Raw genomic sequence first — 24,239 nt, 5'->3', positions numbered from 1 at the left:
ACAACCAATACCACAATTGTTTGTTGAACTAGGTCTTCATCATATTTTTACGAGGTCGGCTTCACTTTTTTACAGCTATCCTCAAAAAAATCACAAATCTGATAATGGAAAAACTTGCCCATTTTCAAGGATTGACTTTTTATGCAAAATATGTATCCATAAAATTCACAAAGCCTTCTTCTAAGAGACAAGAATGTGAAATTGTATACACATGTTTTGTGCAACATTGCATGAATCCTTTCCTTAATATAAAGTGACTGATTACAGATTGCGATCCCTGTAGAATTTAAATGAGTCAAATACCTCAGTGATTAAAAAAAGACCGAGTTCAAAGTTAGGTAGCTGAGTCATGGCGAGTTCAAATTCTGCCTTATTTTTTCTTCAAGTTTAAAAAAATTGGGATAATATTGGATCAAGTTGTGTACGAGAGAAGAAATATCGCATTGTGTGAGGCGACGGATGAACTTTTGCATTCACGATAAAATTCGATCATCATCAATTACCGAATTGTGTAAACTAAATATGTCAAACAAGGAATCTCGTTATTCTTGGAAAATAGCCACTTTAATACTCGTATGAATTTTAGAGTTTCAAAATGTTTTAAAATTCACTCCATCCGCAAGCGGAGTACATGTGTCGAGGAAAAAGTTGGTGCTCTCATTTAATTTTTTGTTAGAAATCAGTTATGGCTTAATTTCACTTATGCTCGCATTTGGCTCCTGTCTTCAATGTTGTAAATCGCGAGAGTATTTCCTCAAGTGTGATGAGATGAGGCTGGATTTTGGATAAGATAAGCTGCCACCCTCTCACTAAGCCAGTCAGTCAGTCAGGTCGGATGGAGGAGGAAATAGTGGGAACACGTAAGAATCAAAAACTCTCCTCCGAGCTCGGTGTTATCTTTTGAATGCAATCTGTGAGTGTATAAACTCTTATGAGGGAGGGAGGGAGCGGATTGGGATGGATACCCGATCCTAGTAAATTGAGGCCTTGTCTTACTCTTTCTTTACGAAATGTGCATGCAAAAATTGGACGCATCACAAACCTTTTCCCTCTAGATAAAAATAGACAACTGGCTTCTCTGCCTCTCCGAAATCTACAACTAGTGGAGTATTGTTTCACTCGCCCAGTATGCTCACCCATGATATTGGCCAAGAAGAAGAAGAGATACACACACATGGCCTAACTTTAAACCTGCAATAGTGATGTATTTAAGTGTGGTCTACATTATTTCCAAAATTTATGCATATCTACAAAGTAGTAAGATTCTTCAATTTCGAGGCAAAGTGATGTACTCCTCAGCTATAATTATTTTCAAAGGAGAACTTACCTTCACGAGATGACTTTAAGTTTTGAATAGGTCTGCAGAAATCGGAGAAGCGTAAAAAAATGCGTTGTGCATGAAAGTTGTACATATGTTGATGATAGCGATCTAGTCTAATTCAACCCATTCTAATAGTGGAATGGTAGTAGTAAGAAGTAGTAGTAGAAGTGGTGGCAGTCGTGGTAGTTGGAGCAGCCAAAATAAGTATACGTGTAATGTGTGTCTATGCAAACGTCACTTATCGTACATGAGAATGAGTGTATATACATCATGGGGCAAGAAACGCTCTTAGGAACCCAATGCAATGTAGTGACGGCGAACCGTTTTGCTTGGTGCATCGTTTCAAACTTTGAAATTTTTGGTTGTGCCCTCAGTTCATTGATATTCGTGGCTGGTGACGCTTATCCCAATTCTTTTCTCGGGAACTCGCGAAAATGCCTCGCACTTATTGTTCAGGATTGTTGTCGATATAAAGTAAAGTATTTTTAACATGGACAATAATCTGGAGTGAGATACGCATACGAAAATATATGGATCGTTCAGCCCAGACTATCAGCATAAGCAGGAGAACTAATCTAAACTGCCTATTACTGTTTATGCTTAATAGTTCGCAACATGGAGGAGACGTTCAAACGTTGTGTATACACAAATTATTGAGACATTAATATCCTGAAGATAAGAAGGAAATTCGTAGAATTTTGAAAAGCCAATTAAACCAAGTACAAGAAAAAACATTAATACGTTAAGACATTAATATTCCCCTGTCTCAAGTGCAATTAAAAATGCCAAGACTTAAAAAGTTGCAGCGTTGCAGTGAGCTACGGTGTGAACTAGTTTCAGAATTGGGTAACAAGCTCTTATATTTGGACGGCTTAGTTAATTGAAAAATTGGACAGGTTTCGCTGAAATTTTTAAAACGGAGCCGCGACGCATTGTATTTGAGGTAAGAAAAAATATAGCGGGACACGATGAGCATAAGGTTCTCCAAAGTTCCGCTGAAAGTTGTGATGTTAAAGAAGCTTTTTGTGACTCCATTAGCATTTTTCCTGATAAGATAAATTTGATGCACAATGGACAGCAGATCGACCAGGGCAGGATACGAATAGAGAAAACATTTCATCCGACAGACCTTTTACTTCGTCAGACCTCTCTCTTTCTCTCTCATTCCTTTGTGCTGAGCAAGTTGTTAATTTAACTTAATGCTTGTGAAAGGATGATTGGTATTCTTTCGCCATGCTGAGAGAGGGGCATGTCTGTCAGCCATGTGTGTTTTTCTTTTCTTCTCAAAGGAGAAAGTTAAAACCTTTAAAGTTTAGATTTTTTTTCTGGGCCGTGAAGGTGAAAGTGTATTTAAGGCCGAATCTTGTTCTTGTCATGTCCCAATCTTGTTGGGCATGTAGAACTGGACAATGAATGGGAAACATTCAAATTAAAAAACAGGACTCCCCTGGAAATTTCGAAATTTTTTGTTATGTATTTCGTTACACGGCGAATCCTTGATAAGTATTAAAGATAAGTCAACATGTTGATTTGTATGTAAACTGCAACTATGTAAAGGGAGAAGTGATACTGGGTCGGACTTTCTTTATTGAAGTCTCTCTGCCATCTGGTCATGGTTGGTTTGTGAGAGGAGCAGGAGAGGAAAATACTTTATTTCATTAAAGAAGAACAAGTTGGATTTGGAGAAAAGTGGACGGTAAAATGGGATCACTTGGGATAAAAGGGGGTTTGGATAAGCAGGTGTTAACGAATGAGTCTCCTTCCGTCACTCAATCTCTCTCTCTTTTCCACTCTCTCCTCGTTTCTATCCTCAGTCGGGGCTATGCGAAATCCGAGCGAAGGAGAAAGTGGTAAACTGACGGTTGGACAAACTGGACTCGAGGGAAAGTAATCCCGTCCCGTCATGTTTTTGGCGGACAGGGGACTATGGAACCTCCGGATAACGAATTCCCCTGAATATCTGCCATAGGCAAATCAAAAGAAAAATCACTGCGCTATGGGACAGACAGCTTTAAGCAAGGTGCAATAATAATTAATGCAAGTTTATGGGGGACACATACATATGTACATCTGTACGAGAGGGCTGTGTGCACATCCATCCGTGTCCTATGCGGACGCCCATGAGAGACAAGAGATAAAGGACACTTTGTTCGATAAAGGAAACAATGGTGTCAATCTGACTTTTCCGATCGGAGCACATGCCTCTTATGTCAATTTGATTGACTTGGTCATGATCTGGAGAGACGAGATATCTTTTCTCGTTCACACAACATATGGGTCTCTCAGTTTGGTCAGTATGCTCAAAGGAGCAGAAATCTCATCCCTACCGATCCCTTGCTGACTGATGCAGTTATTTTCTTGGCGTGGATGGACAGCTGGGTGTCAAGTCACTCCAATTTTTTATGGAAACAAACGAGCTCCGGTAAACGCCCATGTCTTCAATTGCGAGAAAGTAGTTGGGGGGAAATTAGGGAATTATTTGCTAAAATAAGTACTGCGCAATGGCAACTTCCCATCCCTCTGACCACAAATGTCATAGTTCACACACCAACAACCCCCATACACAAGTGGACACAACACAATTTGTATTGTGCTCCAAAGGCAGGAAGAGGATCATTGTATAAAATATATCGATGGCTTTTTTGACACAGGTAAAATTAGTTTCACATCAAATTGACGAGCAGGCAAGGGTTGAGCAAGCTGTCAGATTTTTCGGAGTGGTTTGGCTTTACTTCCTTGCACCTTGTGACTTTATTAATGGAGAGACCAGCAATAATGGAGAGGTTTTGGCAGTGTGTGTGTGTGAGTGAGTGAAGAGGTTTCGACCTCAGTCGTTACAATCAATGCATTCTGTAGTCTTTTTTGGTTGATGGTGGTGAGACTGGATGGGAGACAAGTTTATTTTCCCATTAAAACTGTCAACATTACATTTTGTGTCTCCTTCCCTCCTGGCACGAGCACTATCAGGGAAGAATGAAGCCAGATTTCCATTCGTCGGATTCATTACGCCTTTCACACCTTACAACCACGTCGACCACCTTATTGCTCTGCCACCTCATGCTGTTCGCTGGGTGGGTGGGTAGGCTGGTCCGTGGTGGTGTGGCTTCCGGGTGAAAAAAGCTTTTATTTTTACCCAATGCTTCTTCCAATACATATTCTCCAACTAACCGACCTCACCTTTCAAGGAAGGTGGTAACACATTTATTGATAATTAGTGATTATGCATATAGTAAATTTTATAGAAAAACTGGAGCGGCTAGATTACTTTTGTTAAGTACATTTTTTCCAGTATATAGTTTAGTCGCAATCGCTTTGATTTTGATTTTGTCTCACCTTCAAAAGAGTGGGCAAGTCCAGCAGCAATAAGATTAATGCGTCACGATACGATGCATTAAAATTTCTGACATTGATGTTGATTTTATCCAAATGAGGCGTTTTCTTTGCTAATCATTCATGCAACTACTGGATATCCACAGCCATTTAGCACAAAATGTTGACAAATCGTTAATGCTCACGTCCACCCATGGATTAATCATGGGTACATTTGCGAAAAATATGATTCCGGCCATTTCCATGCGCATTCTTCTCATGAACGGGTTTTCTTTCTTGTAAATCTACCAGATTTACATACACGGAGTTGAATTTGCGTCTGAGGCTTGATTTCTGCTTTCTTCATTGTTCATCATAATAATGACGCTATTTGAATTAAGTACTCGAGAGGAGACTTTTGCAGCTCAATCCTCCTCCGAATAGCATTTTGTGCATATTTCCATGGGCCGAGGAGACCGCACTACCTGCTCGACTATGGTTTGTTTAATGATGGATAGATTTTGTTTCATTTCATTTTATTTTCTGGCCATGATTTGATTTCTCGGTGGGGGTGTTTTGTTATCCTGAAAGAAGCAATTCCACCACCACCACACCAACTCTGAGGAAACGACGGTGAAGAAGAAGAAGAAGAAGTTGCTGCACACACTGCATCATTCAGTCTCAACAATTTAATTGGTTTTCGAACTGGGCAAGCAGGCAGGGGTAGGAGAGGGAAGAAGGGCGAGGAAGAAGGTATGGTGGGCATAATGTGGTGTCTCGCTATACATCCGCCAGAAATAAATTAAACCGACTTTTTCCTCCTTGTGCTCTGCTTGCTGTGATGAAATGGAGAGACAGAGACGATTTGAATGTGGAGAATGGAAGGCAGAGAGGAAAAAGCCGGAGGAGATGTGTTTCCATTTACATTTGCCTGCCTGCCAAGAGACAAAGACAGGGTTGGAAGTAAGTGACACGTGCTGCGGTGACGAGAGCCAAACAATAATGTCCTCTCAATTTGGAGCCAAATCATCAACAAACTTCTTGTTCCTCTCTTCGTTTCTTATTCGTCTTGTCTGTATTTTCTTAACAAATTGCTTTCCCTTCAATCCGTCCGTCGGAATCTTATTTGTTGTCATTCATTTTCCCAACCCTCAATTATTAATGCGACTCAATTTCCAAGCTGGAGTAAGTGAAAGCACTTCCCGAGATGGTCATTGTGTTTGTTAGACTACATTTTTCTTGGAATTTACAAAATTGAATATGTGGTGGGCAAACTTACATAAAATTATCCAGTTGCGATTGCAAACTTCCAACTATGTCATCCCGGTTTCGACCAGATACATTGTTGAAATTGAATCAACCTGTTTCGCTTTCCAGCAGAATCACTAAATAACGAGCCAGTCATTATTTTATGCCATGACATAACTTCAAGTTATGTCGTAACGATCAGGTTTTAGGTTTTGAGATGCACAGACGAGGTGCTGAAGGACAAGCGTCTCTCATCCCCCACTCAACAGCTTACAGGATGATGATGGGCTATCAAAAATTCATAAAAGGGCTGCTGCTGCGTCAAACCAATGATCGCATTGTTAAGATGTTGACTCTTCATAAAGCAGCAGTAGTTTAGATATTGTGGGCTGTAAAGAGCATCTAATGACTTTATCTCAAGTGTATGTATGCCATGTGATGGGACCATATTGGGACCACGTCGCCTCCCAGGCACACAACCCTTGGACACTTTATATTAAAATAACAATATATTTTTGCAAGAAATACTGCATTGATCGTAAAATACTGGAATTACCTGTCCAATAGTTTAACAGAATTGAAATAAAATGTGTCTCTCATGAATATGGAATTGAAATCCTGGCGAAGAAGAGGAGGAGAGAAAGGAGGAAAGCCTGGTGGAACTAGGTAGTGAAAAGTGAACGATTTGAATAATAATTTATTGATGAGAACAAGTGTGTGTGGTGTGGTATGCCGGGGTCGGATTGGGCTCCGTGAGGAGAATGAATTCAAGAAAATCTGGAGTGTTTTTATCGGGAATGCAGATGTCTGATATGACATAATTTTATTTTATCTTCATTCACAAGGAAGGAAAAGTGCACATAGGGTGCTGTTGTAACATTCTTGGGGAGAATTGGATTTGTTCTCCTTTGCAGCGATGGATCCTCAAGATCACTTTCATCTCTCAAGTGAGCTTTCCAAACTCGGGGAGAAACTTGGACGGGGAAAGTGAGACTGGAGGAGATTTTCCGCTTAGTCAATCCATACAGTTTGCGTAAGGGAGCAACCTTCCTGCAGCAGTAGTGGGTTTACTTTTGTATGATTTTTTCATAATCTGTGTGAAGGAGAGAGTGGAAAAATTAAAATCACGGAGAAACATTTCTACGCAAAGATGATATGGAGCAGATCGTTGAGAAATGAAACCCTGGCGCGTTGTGGGTGAAACCAATTTGTTCTGATCTGATGGTTCACTTCAAGAATGTGAATTGACTATAGAGCAGTTTTTGAGGAGGGAAGCTATTACCTTTCCATGAAAAGTCGTAAATTTTCGAAGCATCCTCTTGCCTCCTGGTTGTGGGTGGGTTTGTCTACTCCTCCACGTATACGTACATCCATAGGAAGGAGGAGTGGTAATAGGAAGGATACGGGCATATTTTTGCATTTTATTTCATCTGGGGAAAAGAAGCCAGTTTTGTACAAACGATATTTTAAAGGCTATTTGAACCGACAATAATTCATGGGAGTGGGAAATTGTAAAAATATCTTCTTCTCACTCTCCACCCAAAAGGATTCAACCCTTTGAATGAATGGATGGAGGAGATGAATTGAGGGGTGAGGAAATTCGGGAGCAAAGTCTTCCAGAGAATTTTTAAGATAACACCTTCCCCATGGTCGTAAAGGTTGCTTAAACTTAAAGTCCACCACCATTAGATATTTATGAATTCTCGAGCACCATCAAACGTGTGGAATGAAGGGATATGTACGTTCGCACGTATGTAATAGCAGTGGTGGCAATACTGTGTAAAACCTTTTGATAGCTTATCAGTCATGGATATTGAAAGATTTCTGTGTTGGAATGAATTGAAAATTTGTGAAAAAATACACCTGCTCAAAAAAAACTATAACGAGGACGATAAAAGTATGATGAGTTAGTGAATGAAATTTGTCTGAGATTTGTCCAAACTTAATTGCAACTGTGCCACTCTGTGCTGAAAATTGAGATTTTTTAAAGTTTCAAATCATTGAAAATATAATAATTAGTTTGTGTGTATGTATGGAACTCGTAAAACGCGAATACTTTCCGGTTTGACAATTCCCATTAAAATATCTCTGAAAAGCTCAATGGGTTCGACAGAGTACCAAGAAGAAGAGAGGTGAAGTGATGTTGCGGTTGTTTTATTTGGAATGTCGCCCCCATTACCGTGTTTCCTTCTGTATACAAGCACAGTTGCATTTCTGAGCGTCTCAATCTATCCCCAAAATCATTTGAACTTCTCTGCATTGCATTCAATGACTTTCCTCCCTTAATAAGAACCAGTCTCCATGAATTGGAGAACCCACTACGTATTGATGGTTGAGATTCGAGATTCACTCACTTTTTCCACTACGAAAGGAGGAAGAAGAAACACTTACAACACACACTTTGCTCCTCAAAAGAACCTTTATTTTCAGAGAAAGGGTAGAAGATTGGCAGGCAATAGAATTTTATGAAGTCATATTTTTCCTAAATAAATTCCCAGTTCTACATCGTGTCACAAAGTCCAAAGTCAACGAGGCTGGGAAATGGGTAATTTTGCACAATCAATGTATGGAATGTCCTCTTTCTTCCGTCCTCAGCCTCCTACGAGCTCGAGAGAGAAGTGACGGAATTCTGAATCCGGATGGGCCAGTCTCACGCGCTTTTTTTCAGGAAGGACGAAGAAGAGACCGAGTGAGAGAAAGTTGGAAGAAAGGGTGCTTGATTCTAATGTGATTTTAAAAAGATTTTTCCCTCGTTTCATTCTACTCTTTGGCACCAGCGATAGAAATCTTGTCCCATTTTCTGCTCAAAGCTGAAATGGGGGAGAGACGAGTAGTGTTTGGTTGCCCAGATAAGATAAGATTTTATCCTCCTCCGGTTTGCCGGATTTCCAGGTTTTGGTTAATAGGAAAAAACACTGAAATGAAAATTCATGCATGCCAATTCCTAGTGAGATGCACTCTTTACATCAAATATGTATGTTATCTTACCGAACTGAAGGATGCACTGACCGTGAAAATATGTAATTAAATCTAACAAGCTGATTTTCTTTGCAGGGGGAGGAGACTGGTGGCGGCAGTGAGATGGTGAACCGTCGAGAAGCCGAAATGGAGAACGAGTGGCTCAGCGCGGATGAGACCAAAAAAAACTTTGTCGCAAAATATCACGACGGATGTCAAGTTGGACTGTTTGGATGGCGACGACGGTGTCTGTTCCTGGTTCTAATTATCCTCCTACTTCTTGTCATCATCAACTTGGCTCTCACACTGTGGATACTCAAGGTCATGGAGTTTTCTACGGTAAGCAGCAGCAGCATTTTTTTGTTTGTAACTTGACATGAAATTGTATTCAGTAGTTTCAAAGGTTCTCAAAGTTATAAAGCTGCTACTACTAGTTAGTTAGTTAGTTGGATGGTTATTTAATTTTCGAGTTTCACTCTCTGCATTTACAATACTTTGACAGCATCGGGTAAGATGAAAGAACGTCCACGTTCGTACCCGTCTCTAGTAATTCTTCATTGGTTTGCTTGGTTTTGCTTACGTACTTTGTACACAGAGGGAAAAAAACTTGAATCGGAGGGAAAGAAACATTTGCTCAAAAGAAATGTATTGAGGATCTGTGATGCGAGTGAATTCGAAAATACATTACCCAAATCAGTTTGTAAAACGGATCTCTCTCGTCTGTGAAACTGTAAAGAAGAAGAACATGAAGGGAAAACACGCTCCTTTCTTTGCACTATATGCAGATTCATTCACGCACTTCTTGTGCCACTCAGTTTCGTTTCGGCACAAAGAATCAATCTGAGAACCCAGCTTCTTTTTTATCAAGTTGCTTTCATTGTGCTCGACGGTAGCGGAATAAGTCAGTCGTTGTATTTATTTACTACATATGTGCAGCTTTCCTCTAATGATGATTTCGGCATTTTCGGCCTCCAAGTTGAGATGAGTGTGTGTAGGGGAAGTTAAGCAGGAGCTCTTGTAACCCATTTAAACCAGATTTGCCAAAGTGATTTTCTTTATTTTTGTCAGCATTTACTGGAGCATGCAGTTTTATCCATGAGCTAATATGGATAATGTGTCCTACATAAGATGAAATTGATCCAAATTATACGGGTTCTTGTTGAATTCGTTTAGTGTTACACAAATGATATAGATTTGTTAAGCGTTAAATTGTATGATGACAAATTATCCATCGATTTTACACACAAACACGACTTTATGACATACATTATGTATGTGGTTATATATGTACGAGAACAAGACGGTATAGTGGAGAAACTTGAAAATTGGGGGATTTTATTAATTCACAACAATAAAATGTAATTGAGCTCCATCCGAGAATCTCGTCGTGGGCGGTCTACAGGTAATTCATGAATCATTTCGACTCTTTTGCTCCCTTACTTTCACAAAGTTTGGATAATAATAAGCCAACGAGAACCAACTTGTTCTTTTCCTTGTCTCGCGGAAGAAACAAGAGACTCCTCGCACGCCGCTCTCCCACCCCAACTTTTCTCATGATAAATTCATATCCGATGCAGAAACAGGATCATCTATCATCCAAGAGGTAGGAAATTTATACCTAATTTGTACCAGCTTCTGCTGCTGCTCCCACTCCTTCGCTGCCTGTGCATGGCAAGGACCGAGGAGGAGAGAGTGGTCGAGATGAGGTGAGAAGATTTAATAGGTAGCTCAAGGGATTCCATTTAAATACGTATGAATATTTAAAGATAATTTGCTATTCAATCTAATATTCATGCCCAAAATCCAGCTCTGTGAACTGTACAAACCAGTGCAGAGCATTTCCCCTCGGCAAGGAAATTCTCACTCACACATACGTACGCGTACACTCCTGATCGTGTTCGCATATCATCAAAATATGAGACAGGGTTTTGAGCGATGCAGCCAACTTGTAATATGTGCAGGCTTTCTCTGATCCTGATATAAACGAGATAAGGGGACAGACAAAAGCAATCTTGTCGTTCACTTAATGGGGTCAAAGGAAATCAACCTTGAACTTAAAATATGCTCAAGTATGGTTATTTACAGATTACACAACGACACCACTTAAAAATTGCGTCATTCTCAAGTACACACTTACCCTTGACCATTAACTTGAACTAATTACGTACAAAAGTAGTTTCTCCGTGTCTTATCATTAAGTATGCGAAGATGAAGAAGGTTGACTTGAGGGTGGTGGATACGTGTGTATTTCTAAGTTGGTTGTCATCACTCAGGAGAAAGGAAGGCCTAGTTATTTACTTATGAGAATGCATCCTTCGCCTCTACGTACGTATGTAAAAGTACACACACTCCGTCGGCCTGCCCGGAGAAAGAGTCGACAAGGAGGAGGAAGGGAAAGAGAGATGATGGTTGTTAAATGGCAGTAGTAGTGGTTCGTATAACAGCTCGAGCAAGCATGGTCTTGAGAAGAGATGTGCATTCCAATTAGTGCATTATTAAAATGCCATTGTGCTGCATAAAGTAACCAAAAGACAACATGTACTTCACCAACCAAACCAAATCACCCTTTCCGGATACGACGACTGAAACTCTATTTCGGGACGACTTGCATTCTCTGTATTTAATTTTGTAGGCAACCCATCTGAATGTGGAATTAATGAAAAATTTTAGACTTGCTTCTCACTCTGAAACAAATTTGCAGGGACAATACTGCTGTACGTACATTTGTAAGTACTTGGAATTCCCTTCGAGTTGAACCATCGGATTCTGGTCAGCGTGACTGGTAAATGATTGGGATAGGACATAATTTTTCTGTAAAAGTTGTAAAATTCACCCAAAATCCTGAAAAGAACTGTGGTGGACAACAATTCGATTGCAAAGGTTTCACGTACATGAGAAATCAGAGGTTGGTACACATTATACAAACATTTTCTCATATGCTACATATTTACAACGCCTTCTGCGATCTCGTAGTTACGGGATAGTTGTGGGTAATGTGATTTAAAAGTTGTCTTAAATTCCAATTCTGTGCTTTTCCCTTGACACTTCTGCATCTCCGAGTTTCGCCCTTTGCTTCTGCTGAAGAAATTTTGTGTGAAATGAACATAAGTTTGCCTCAAGTGGGTTCACGTTGCGAACTCGGCTGAGAATGAGACTGATATTAGCATTAGGTTTGGTGCGAGAAAGCAAAGTTTGCAAAGCGGCGGAGATGCGGAGGAAATACATACATCTCGCACAACATTTCCTATTTTACGTTATTACGGTCATGGGCGGAGGAGTGAAGACGTTGGTGAATATGGCGAAGCGTGTTTTTCAACTTGTTCGAGAGATTAATTTGTCTCAAAAGTGAAGCAGCCCAACTCATGAAATGAAGGTGAATAAGCAGGTATGGTTCTTATTGACAAAGATGGGGAGGAAATATTGGGTTTCGTATACGCAAACAAAAACAATAGCAAAACAAGAATATCAGATGCGTAAAGTTTTCGTGACAGTCAGTTTTATCAAAGAAATAGCAGTGAACTTCATTAAACCTATTATTCTGGATTCATTAGTATCTAAATTGGGATCGTGATAACAATCGTTTCTTGTAACCAGTAATTAGATTTTTTTTAATCGGTTGGGTTAATGACAAATCTGCTCAATGACAAATTCAATATTTATCCAAGTAGTGGAAATTGCAGTTCAATCGTCACATCATTTATACTGAATTTTAAAACGTTTCTATTTCTGTCATGACCATTAAGAGCTTTGCATTCTTGAAGGTTATATATTCCGCTAATAGTATGAAGAGTGTTACACACATAAAAAATTGAGTTTTAAAACTGCCAAAGATGATAAATGTTGAATAGACGTAGGGTTCCGTCCCATCCTTAATATAGCCCTGGTCGTCTCACGTTGCACTTATTTTAGCAACTGAAACCGAGATAATTGCACAGCAGACAGCACAAGAAGAACCGTTCTGCAAGGATGCATAGATCACGAGCGTAGATTTAGAGGAAAGAGTTCTGTCTGACTTTTAAAATATCCCATATGGACCACCCAAATCTTGGAGAGAGGCAAAAATTTCTTTGTAAAGCAGGTTTTCCTGTCCTCTGTCTGAGTGATGAGCATATTGACAGCTTGCTCATCCCCTTCAGATAATTTATGCTTATCTGGAATTTTGTGGGCGCAGTTTTACAAATATAATCAGCTTAGAATTTTGGCAACAAGTCCAGTCATATATTTTTCCCAGGAGTAAAATTATATGCAAATTTTAAACCCGGATTGATTTATTGATTTGGCACTCCCACATTTTTTAGTGGTGTGATAAAAATGATATATGAGCTGGCATTTATGTGCCATAAATAAGAAATAAAACGGTATTTCCATTCGAATAGTTGTCTCATTTTGAAATAATTAGGAGGAAAATCATACCATCTCTGAAGACGAAGAAAAGGTACGTATTTTTGGTCTGATTGATTGCGCAATCCATTCAAGAAATGAGACTAGGAGGAGAAGACGACAAAGTCAATTTCTGTCTGTCTGTCTGCTGCGTTCATATCATTATCCTTATTTTTCCACACTGCTGAACTCATTTTGTCATCGGATTTTAGCCTGATGCTGAAATGGATAGGATCTCATACGCAGTAACAACGAAACGAAACTGTGTGCATACATTGTGTTTATGATGTCTTTCACTGTTTTCGCCTGTGGTGATTTCCTCCTTTCATGGCAGGGAAAAGACGTTAGCTAGCACCACCAAAACTCAAAACCAAGTCAGGAAAGGGTGCATAACAGTGTTTTAGATATTAAGAATATTATGATGTCATGTGTGGTGGTGTGGCTTACAAGACTGCCTTGGTGTTTCCCGATGGTTTAACAACTCTCTCTCCCTTCTTTCCCCGTTGTTGTTATATCATTTATGGACATTATTATCGTCATCATCGAGTCATTTTATATTTACGATCATGAACACCGCAACGACCACCCAAAATGGAGACAACCTCACAATAGAAGGAGAACGGATAAATATACAAGAGAACAAGAAGGACAATGAGTGTCCATTTATCCGTTTCCTTGTAATATGAGTATGAAATCTATGCGTTCGTGGTGCTGGCAAAATAATATCCTTTCTTGCAATCCAATGAACCATGAACCAAATATACAAGCGTGCTTTCCCTTATTTTTGTGGGGAGTCAGTAAACGACGTGCCCCTCTTGCTGTGCTCATATGAGCGTATGTACTGCTTTCACTTGAATCACAATGTTTTGGGAGCACAAAAAATGATTAAAGTATGCAGAATGGTGCGAGTCATTACTTAAGAAGAGTGCAGTTGCAGAGAGAGATTACATACCATGCATTGTTGTGCTACAAACCATGATAACAGTGCAAACCCATTTTTTTACGTCAGTCCGTGTTGTTTTTTTTTCGTTCGTCTTTCTGTCCTGTTCTGTCCCATTCTTTGTTCAAGGGTGAGGTCAAGTAATCAAATATGTTGCATAAACGAGATTATGATTGTGGATGGGAGCTGCAGCCAAGTGACAAAATAAGGGTCAAGTCAAACTACCATTTTATCATCACGGGGGGAGGTTTTTACAACCACATTCCTAACACTCGCAGATTTTTCCTTTGTTTTCAAGATTGCATTTCTGTCTTGCTTTTTTCTATTATTTTTGCCCATGGTTCTTTCTTGTATAAGAATTGGATGGAAGGAAGAAGTCGTCTTGTCTGCCTCCTGAGGCTGGTGTATTTTGTTCTTTCGTGGGGGAAGGAGAGAGAAATTGAACTCATCCTTCAAATGGATTCCAGTTTTATAGCAGTCATTTAGGATTTAAGAAGACGAGAAACCAATTCGCAATTCGATTAGAAACACATGTCTGATTCTTTAGTTGAATAGGATGAGAACTGCAATATGTCATACTGGAATGCATTACAGTTTACACTGGAGAATAAGCCAATCCATGACCCAGATAATACCGGATACATAATCCCATTATTGCATTAAAATATATTAAACGTCTCTGCCATGTGCCGAATTATTTTGAATTATTAAACATAAAATGGAATATTTATTATTTTTATATCCAAGTTTTAATATTTCAATGAGATTTTGCATATTGCACTGACATGTGTGTAAAAGTAAATAATTCCACGTGGTTAGAAATCCAACGCCACTAAACTTTGATTGTCACCTTGGGTCGCATATTGAGACGGCATTAATCAAATTTCTTAAACACGTTGGATTCTCAACCCATATTCCATTATCGTTATTTCCCTCCACTTCCGTTGATGGATTTATGCACAACCAGTGAAACCTCTTTTTACATTAAATAATACGAATACGAATTCTCAACGAAATCCTGTCACTTTTATGACCACGAATACATGAGAGGAAATGGCTCGAGTACTTTGACTCATTCGACTCAATTTTCTTAAATGCGTGATATGAAATTCAAATATTTTAAGGTGATGAGGTTCATTAGGACATTATTCAATCTGACCCGACGTGGAAATGTTTTACAAGTATACTCAAATTTTCTATGATTTAATAAATATGCTATAAATGACGCTATTAAATATACAGCCTATAAAGCCGTCATATTTCATCGATAGCTTTACCCTCAATTTGTGGAAAGTCTAATATTCCTCAAACCTACAAATTCAACGGAATGACGTTTGAAGTGATATTTTCTAAATAAATTTTAAAATTCTATTAAACCTGTCAGCCAATAATGTGATACTTTTGCAAATCAGAACCTGCCCATGAATAACTCAACTTTAGAAGGAATTATGAATTCAAAAAGAGTTTAACATTTTTAGAGGTCCATTCACTTCCCAATAAAGTGAATCACTCGTTGACAGTTGCATCACAAGCGCAGGTTGGAATTTTTGGATGATCAACACGCAAAGAGAATACAGATCTACACGATGATGACTTAATGGTGGCATTCATACTGTAAAAATGGCAGAGTTACTAAACACAGCATGAGTAAAGTCGGTTGGTGAAGAATGGCAGAGAGCCATACGAAAGGAAGACATTTGCGGTTTAGAGTGGTGTGATGTTATTTATAGGCTTAGACCAGTTTGTTGGGTGTAGCAGAGTTAAAACAGCCCGGAAATGAGAACCGGAATTGAGGAAAGAGAGGAAAGAGCTCTCCACTTTCCTTTTTGTGAAATAATCTACCCAGCTTCTTTTGATGACCTCCTCCCTCCCTCGCAATTCATGTCAGTTAGTTATCCCCCATCCCGAGTCTTATATATTTTATGTATGACGAAACGCAAGAGTCGTCGAGTTACAGGACGTGGAAATAAATATGCATGTATTTTTTACCTGAGGCAATTAACGTTTGCGAAAATGTCGCGAGTAAAATGACAATAAGTAAAAGGCTGTGATAAGTTATGACAAAATTGTAATTATGTATTTTTTTCGCTAGGATGGGATGGGTCCACTAAAAGTAGTACCAGGAGGGATTCAGCTTCGTGGAGAAAGCATGGTGCTGGATAGCTTGATAGCTTCCAAAATCCGATCGCGGAGGAATCAACCTATTCATATTGAGTCATCCAAGAATATCAGTCTGATAGCGAGAGGGCCGGATGGTCGTGTTCTCAATAAACTATTCCTGGGTAAGTCATTTCTTACAATTTTACTGAAATGTTCAGGAGTGTGCAGATGACAAAGTAAAAAAAAACACCTGCAATGGATTTATATAAGCCCGAGCCAGTATTTGCACGTATTTGAGTAAATACATACATAACCGTACATACTTCTTGCAAATAATGTACCTGGTGTGATAATATGTGTCTGATTCATTTGTGTACACAAATTTTGTCTCACTTTCTGTGACCATTTCTAACTTTGGTGTAGTTTAACAAGAAAAATAACTTATTGGTCACTCAGTGGACTGATTTTCTAACTCTAAATCTACTCTAAATATAAACAATTCGGTCCGACAAGTCTCATGTGTACAGCCAACCGAACACACGATGGCTACATAAGCTCCTGGCTCGGTCTAAAAATGCATATTATGAAAACTGTGAAAATGAAGTTTGATAAAAAAAATGCTCGTCCTCGTCTGCACAAAAATCTTACACGGTTTAATTTTGGCTTGGCACACACAGGAGATGACAAACTCGAGTGTCAAGCGTCAGGGATGAAAATAACAGATACACGAGGTCGTCTCCTCTTCTCGGCGGATCGGAAAGAAGTTCTTGTTGGAGCTGAACTGCTTCGTGTCACAGGTTCGTTTCCTCTTTTCTTTTCCTCCCTCACAAATTTTGCAAATGACAACAGACGACGAGGACAGTAGTCAAAAGTGCGAGTAGATACGTCGTCAGTGACTGGGTGGGTTGGTTATCTTTGGTTGGAATGCAGTGAATGAATGCAAAAGCGGATGAAATTAAATTAGTGTGTCGCCAACAACCAAGACTCACTGTGCTGTTCTAATTTACCATGTCCAACTACTTATTTGCCTTATTAATGTCACATTAATTATTTGGAAATTCTTGTCAGAAACAAAGCTCATTTTGTTGGAGGAAGCAGGAGACCACGTTATATTCATATGGTGCTGATTTCAGATATACACGTTTTTCAGGAAATAACTCATATATGTAATGCAATGAGAGAGACTGGAAAAACTTTGGGTGCGTAGTTGTGCACAAGCTTGAGAAATGATACTTAGACATGATTCAGTGTTCTGGAGTGGAGTGCAGGAAGATCATAATCGAAAATGCATATTTTTATAATGTACGCACATAAATTTAGTGGAACGGCAAATGAAAATGATACGGGAAGTTGCAGTTAAACCTGATCTCACCATCCCCACATTTCTCACGCTGGTTGTAAACATACCTTTTCTCCCTCCTACGCAGCTTTCCCTGGATTTTGAGAATATGTGACTTGTCTGAAGAATACATAAGTATTCAAAACTGGCCATTAGATCATACATTGCATCCTTACTGCTGCACTTTGCCAACCCACCCCTTTCAATTCCACTTGTCCTTGGAAGAATTATTTTATGTGGGAACGGATATCATCATATGCATCCGGGATCATGGCTTTGTGTTGAAAAGCCCGATCCTTCTCTACAGAAGACGAGAAGATGGGGACGCAAACCTTGCGAATCGTACATTTCTTGAAGTTTGACACTAATTTCAACCCATTTCCTAAATTTTCTTCAATTTTCATCTCGCCCCCTATGTAAAATGCTTAAATCAGTATGCAGATTTTGGTGCACTATTGTATGTCAATAATAAAGTGGATTATAATGCAAATATAAGTTTGGTCCACATGACATGACCGTACAAATTTTGTGGATCTGCTAGATAGTCCGATGTGGTGGAGAAACAACACATAATAATTCATAATACTGTAGTACACACATGTCTGTTATTGTTCTATCAGTCCATTGTTCTCATTATTCGTCTTGTTCTTTGTCCTCAACAATGGAAATGAGCCTACTAATTCATTAATATCTCTCATGTTTCATTACAACTTCTCTGATTTCTTGCAGGGGAAGGGGGAGCCGTTTTCCATGGCTCGGTTCAAACTCCACTCGTCCGAGCAGGTAAAATGAATATATCTCATTCTTATTTTACAATCATTTATTTCAATAATTTGTACATTTTTATAAATTTATCTGAAACGGGCATTTAAATAAGTAAAATTGGGATTAAATTTCACTTTAACAAAAAGATAGTGTAAAACTAATGCACATAGTTAAATGTCTGGAACTCGCAAATATTTCTTCACTGGATCCCAATTAATGGCAGAAATATCCAAGGTTTTTTCTAATTTAAGAAATTTCTAATTGCAGAATCTGGAAATGAACTGAGGTATGTAATTTACATCGTGAATGACCGTCTGATGTAAATATTGCTTTGCTAATTTGCTTAGTAAAAACTTTGCTATTTTGGCCCTTAATGATTATTTAAGATGTCAGCACACAAATTTTTTTAGTACGAAATTTGACTAAAATGTTCTAAAAATTTCGTGAGGAATCAGTCCCCTCCCTTCTACATCCTGCTGTCATTACGTAACACTCGTTTGTTCCGATTTTTTGAACGCGTGAGAACTCAATTCCCCAGTAACAGGACAGCTTTTTTGTCATCCTACATTTATTTATCCATGCATTGTTTGTTGTTCAGCACACATCAGAAGAGTTGAACATGCTTTGTCCCCGTCCTATGCACCTCACTTGACTGTCTCACTTTTTGACTGAGGTGGTGTTACTTGACAAGAAGAGAGAGAGAGTCAAATGCTAATAGTGCCATTAATCATCTCCTTTCCCATCACTTTCTCCTCCTCCGCATGCATTCGTCCGCTTATTTACTACTTTGTCTCGTTGTTAGTTAGTTGCTGATTGACAACTGGCTGCCAACTGCAAATGTTTTGACTGCTTTTGACTTAACGAGAGAAAGTGGTGACGCAGTAGTGTAACAGCAGTTACATGTGTATGTTTAGAATTTTTGAAAAATGGTCAATGTGGTGCATTTTTTTGCACTTGCTGTATTTGACAATGAAAAGATGATTCAAAATTTCGATATTTTTCAGGTTGGAGTCTCCAACGAGAAATTTAGAAGTTTTTGCAACTCATGGGATAGGAATCGATTCCTTAGCTGGAGACATTAGTGCGACTTGCCTTGCAGACCTTAAACTACAATCCACAGAAGGATCTGTGAGTATTTTGAAGATTTTTAAACTTTCACTTGAATTTGTTTGTACTTATCGCATTCATTGCGGGGCAATATTAAATATGTAACTGAGTAATTGACATGATAACCACAGGTTCGGATGGACGCTCCAAACATTTACATGCCAAAACTACAAACAGCAACATTGACAAGTGCCAAGCTGCCCACGGCTGGAACTCCGGTCTACAACCCTTCCACAATTAAGAGGACTGGGAGTCCTGAAGTTTATCAAGTTTGTGTTTGCGGTAAAGGGAGATTATTCCTGGCTCCTCCGGACGGACCTTGTGTCGCAGACAATGACGTTTGTCGATGATCTAATGGAAATTAAGGCGCAAGATAAAATATGTATCAAGAAAATTGTATCATGGCTAGATTTGTTTCTGGGAAAAAAGTGCGTGAAGATAACGCAGGATAAAAATGCGTGTTTATAATGTGCAACAAGGGAAAGTGAATGACAATCCACGACCAAAATTGACAATGATCAATCTCTCATCAGTTAGACTACTATGATTCAACATTCTTCCTGGTGGTGATGTGTTGGCTCACTTTTTCTGAAATCTACTAAAATATGAGGGGCCTGGCAGATGCAAAAATAAACCAGACGCCTTCAAACAAAAGTTTTTTCTCTCAACAAATGAAGCAGCCATAAAGAAAGAAAGATACACGTTGATCGACTTCCAACTTTAAGTTCCAAAGTTTTTTTATGAAATGAAAATAGTTTAAATTTTATTACCTCCCTCAACACACGTACAATTACTGCTAATGTGACTGAGGACACGACGCAAGTACATAAGTGAGCAGTTTCAATTCACTTTGTGGTGTCGTTTTTATAGGTGACACCGAGGTCTAGCACGACTGGAATTCCTCCCTTGTTCTTTTAAACTACTTATGCTACATAAATCCGAAAGCTTGTCGTGAGAGTGAATATTGTAAGATACTGAATTATCAAGGACAACTTCAAGAGTGAAAACGGATTATACGTCGAAATACGTACGTACTCGAACTAAGATGAGAGGCGATGAGAAACAAACCTTCGAAACTTAACCATTATCCTATCAACGCAATTAATACATACATAACTCTACTTGTAAGCTAAATATATAGACCACAAATCATCAATTTTAGATATAAAAATACTACATAAGGGAAATATAAGACATTTGGATACATTACAAAAAAATGTATGTAAGTATTTAGTTGAGTAATGATATTTACCAACCAATGACTGGAGCATTAAAATATTGAATTTTTACACAGTTTTTCGCAATCTTGTAATTATTTGGGTATGCAAATTACTTATTGCAAGTCTACAAATTCAAATCATGCGATACATAAATTTTTAAATGACGGGGAGACTTTTACGAACTCCAACTGAGACTATCCAATTGTGTGGAAAATCCTTATAGTCGTCGTCGTCGTCATTCCATTCCGCCAAGCCACCAACCCGTCCACACTGCACTATAATCAAGAGTGGTGGATGATTGTTTGCATAATGTGTGAAATCCAAACCCACCACTAAAATATGTATAAATGATCATTGTGTTTGGATTACAAAGCGATTTGTTCAAGTGTTGAAATTGTGGAGTTCATTTATTTGAACCAAGTCCATAAATTAGAGTTCGTGGGTGACAGATTGCAGATTGGAAGTGTCTCATTTATTCCAGTCCTTGTCGCCTTCCTCGCCCTTAATCCCTTGATATTAGGAGGTCCCACCGACTTGCTTTCTCTTCACCTTTTCCTTCATCCAGCACTGCAAAACCTCCTCAAATCAAACTCTGCTTGTTGCTAACTACTTGCCCACCACAGGCAGAAGATCCCTGAGGAGCTCTCTTGGTCACTCCATTAATTCAGTCCTGAATTATTACGTGTTGACCGGTATCCAGACACTCGGCTCAAGATTAGATACTGGTATTGCTGCTCATGCACATGCACACAAGGCACGCAAGAAGAGCCAATTTACATATTTAGTTGCTGACATCTGATGTGATTAATATATTAATGTTTATCAATATTTAACTATTGCGTCATGTACTTGGATTTGTGGAGGGGATACGGATTAATAATAGTGGGCATTCATCCCCACCAGCATTTGCAGCCTCAGGTTTTTCATCTACTAACATTTAGCATCATAATAGATTGCATTTGACATGAAAAGAAATTTGTAGCCGAATAGTCGATTTGTCATGATTGTGTTTGAACATGTACATATGCAGTAATTTTATCAAGGCCAATAGCGAAGATTCCTAGAAAAATTCCTTGGTCTGTTTATGGACCCTTTGCTCAGCTGCGTTTTTCCTTATGGTTATGTCGAAATGCATAAGTGTGTAGAGCTGAATTCTACAAACTGTAATTTCAGCTAATTTTGCTCAGCATATACAATGAAAAACTCAGTATGGGCTAGAAATGTGTAATTCATTGAATGCGAGAAAATGGGAAAGTAGCAATAGGGTGTCCCAACTTTGTAAAAAAAATCGCTTTTTCCGCTCACGATTTTTTCGCTCTTTTTGTAAACCGCACTGCGCAAGCGATTCCGATCTTTTTTCCGCTTTTTCTGCTCAAAAATAAAATCTACTTTAAGATGATTTTTTCGCTCTTTTTACTACTTTGAGTGAAAAATCAGTCTCTCAGAGACATGTTTAAGGGGACATCGCCCGATTTTGATGCCCTATGGAATATATTGCAATATCAGGTGAGTGTATGAAAAGTGAGGGAGGATTTTATTCCATTGCCCCACCTGCGCCCGCCACACCCCCTGAAAAGCATTGCAACCACTAAAACTACCGCATTCAAACCTTTGCCAAAAATCCTATTTTCATCCCATTTTGGTAATTTTTGGATTTACATGATCTTAGATAGTTGTTTTATCATATCCAACATGAAGCAAATTTAAATTTTAAAAGAAACTCGAAAGTTTCCTGACCACCCATTCTCTGCTCCTGAGTATTCAAGCGATAAAAAATCGGGACAGTCAAGTATTGAGCGAAAAAAGCGGATTTCAGATTTTTTAGCTTTTCGCTTTTTCAGATCTTTTTTACAAACTTGGGAGACCCTAATCTTGAACTTACGCATCAGAAGGCGAATTCAACAACCAAGAGGAATTTTCATTACTTGGCCTTGTAAAATTTATTGTCGTATGCATCCATTAGTCCATTATGTTATGCAGTGGATTTGAAGCAGCGGATTCAGTTTCATTCCAATTTGAAAATTGACACGATCTCAATTTCGTGATGAACATAGGGGTTCATCCGACCCATTAACATTGGAGAACATTAAATCATGCAAGAAAAAGATTTTAAAGGGCATAGATTTTACATTTTGTTTGATTAATTGTGCAGGAGATGTAGTAATATTAAGTCGTATTTAATAATCTTTACGTGTCTTAAGCTGTACGGAAAAAGTAAAAGTTTCCAATGTTAAAAGGGCAACGCAATGAGGCGTATGGTAAAAAAATAGGGTAGAATATATAATATATTAATGTGCGTGTCATATTTCTACTGCAACCAGAGAAAGCACGTCCCTTTATTTTACGTACCTCATAACCCGTGTTGTAAGTTGTACCTTGCAACTTGTGCATGCCAATTATATTTCTACCTAGGTATTTTATCGCAAAAAATGGCTCATTTTGCACAATGATTTCACATTGCATTTCACATTGCTAACATTTTTGCAAAGAAGGAAAAATAGGGAGAAAGAGAAAGTTGTATCCTGTTGTTAAATTGTACAAACTAGATATATTAGGGGAACAGATTGGCTGGCTTTTGGCGTTAAATTTTTAACGGAGCAATTATAGCCACCCTTTTTCGTGTCTTTTCTGCAAGTATCTAACTCACTCAGAAACAAAAATTACTGTCATCTTAAGAAGGTGACTGACTTTCAGAATCATCCAAAATTTATCGCCCTCCTCGCTCCCAGAGGATACAACCGCTAACATCCGCCGCAGCATAAAAAAATTGTGGGGAATGGAGAATGGAGATTGTGTCCAGCCAGCAATTTTTAAGGGAATCGGATTCACTTCATAATGTCAACTTATTGTGTTTCCCTCTGACATCTGATTAATATTTGATGTCACTTTCTCCTCACAGATAAAAGCGTCAACACACACAACCCAAAACCACATAGTCCACTTAGACGTCCATCTATGTATCCAACAACTTTCTCCAGGTATCACACTAAACAAGACGGAAATTTCTGATACGAAAAATCCTTTTATTAATATATCCTCAAGATTTTAGTATTTTTGGGAAGTGGTGGGTGGTGCACGGAAGCACAAAAATAGCATGAAAGCGAATAAATGCAGATAATAATAAGTATTAGCAAAACATTATTACATGAACTTCTTTTTTGCGATTCCATATGAATATCGGATTGTGCCACACAATAAAGTAAAACGAGAATTACATTTGCCACATCAGTGTTGGTGTGGAAAAAAGATGACCCCAAAATGCACCCCTTCCGCCCTGTTATTACTACTTCTAATCATCGTTTCTCCACTTGATTACATACACTTCCTTACAACATGGCCATACTTTTTTACTATTATACTACTGACTTTACCTTTCGAGATAAGGCTGGCCCCTGCCAAAAATGAATGTGGTCATGAAATCCTGGTTCCGTAGTAATTCTGTAATATGACATGATACGAGTTGATGGTGGAAAATACCTCACCTTGCATTTCTCTTACGGACTATGGGTGACAGGCAGGAGCTCAGAAGACGTGCAACTGGGGCTGAGACAG

General features: G+C 38.7%; 1 protein-coding gene and 1 long non-coding RNA gene across 5 annotated transcripts in view; one reads left to right on the top strand and one right to left on the bottom strand.

The window, feature by feature from the left end:
- Window positions 1-20,759, top strand: part of LOC110850903 (delta-sarcoglycan) — a 40,313-nt gene extending 19,554 nt beyond the window's left edge. For 2 of the 4 annotated variants that reach the window (XM_035853095.1, XM_035853093.1), the window contains exons 4-10: window positions 8,933-9,175; window positions 16,249-16,438; window positions 16,934-17,053; window positions 18,325-18,378; window positions 18,628-18,646; window positions 19,365-19,488; window positions 19,599-20,759. In XM_035853095.1, the coding sequence (XP_035708988.1) occupies window positions 8,960-9,175; window positions 16,249-16,438; window positions 16,934-17,053; window positions 18,325-18,378; window positions 18,628-18,646; window positions 19,365-19,488; window positions 19,599-19,817 (942 nt within the window). In that variant the 5' untranslated portion in view covers window positions 8,933-8,959 and the 3' untranslated portion in view covers window positions 19,818-20,759. Of the gene's footprint in view, window positions 1-1,713; window positions 2,265-8,922; window positions 9,176-16,248; window positions 16,439-16,933; window positions 17,054-18,324; window positions 18,379-18,627; window positions 18,647-19,364; window positions 19,489-19,598 lie in introns of those variants that run through there. The other 2 variants (XM_035853094.1, XM_022098505.2) reach the window with 2 other exon arrangements.
- LOC118436054 lies at window positions 8,286-8,987 on the bottom strand. Its single transcript, XR_004835163.1, has 2 exons — window positions 8,867-8,987; window positions 8,286-8,793 (listed from the first exon to the last, which is right to left on the bottom strand). It is a non-coding gene; the product is annotated as an uncharacterized LOC118436054 (long non-coding RNA).
- Window positions 20,760-24,239: the final 3,480 nt, after the last annotated feature.

This window comes from Folsomia candida, unplaced genomic scaffold (genome assembly GCF_002217175.1).
Source record: "Folsomia candida strain VU population unplaced genomic scaffold, ASM221717v1 Fcan01_Sc006, whole genome shotgun sequence".
In the NCBI taxonomy this organism is placed as follows: domain Eukaryota; kingdom Metazoa; phylum Arthropoda; class Collembola; order Entomobryomorpha; family Isotomidae; genus Folsomia; species Folsomia candida.
Note: the sequence above shows the minus strand (reverse complement) of the source record. Positions and strands in the feature narration are given on the sequence as shown.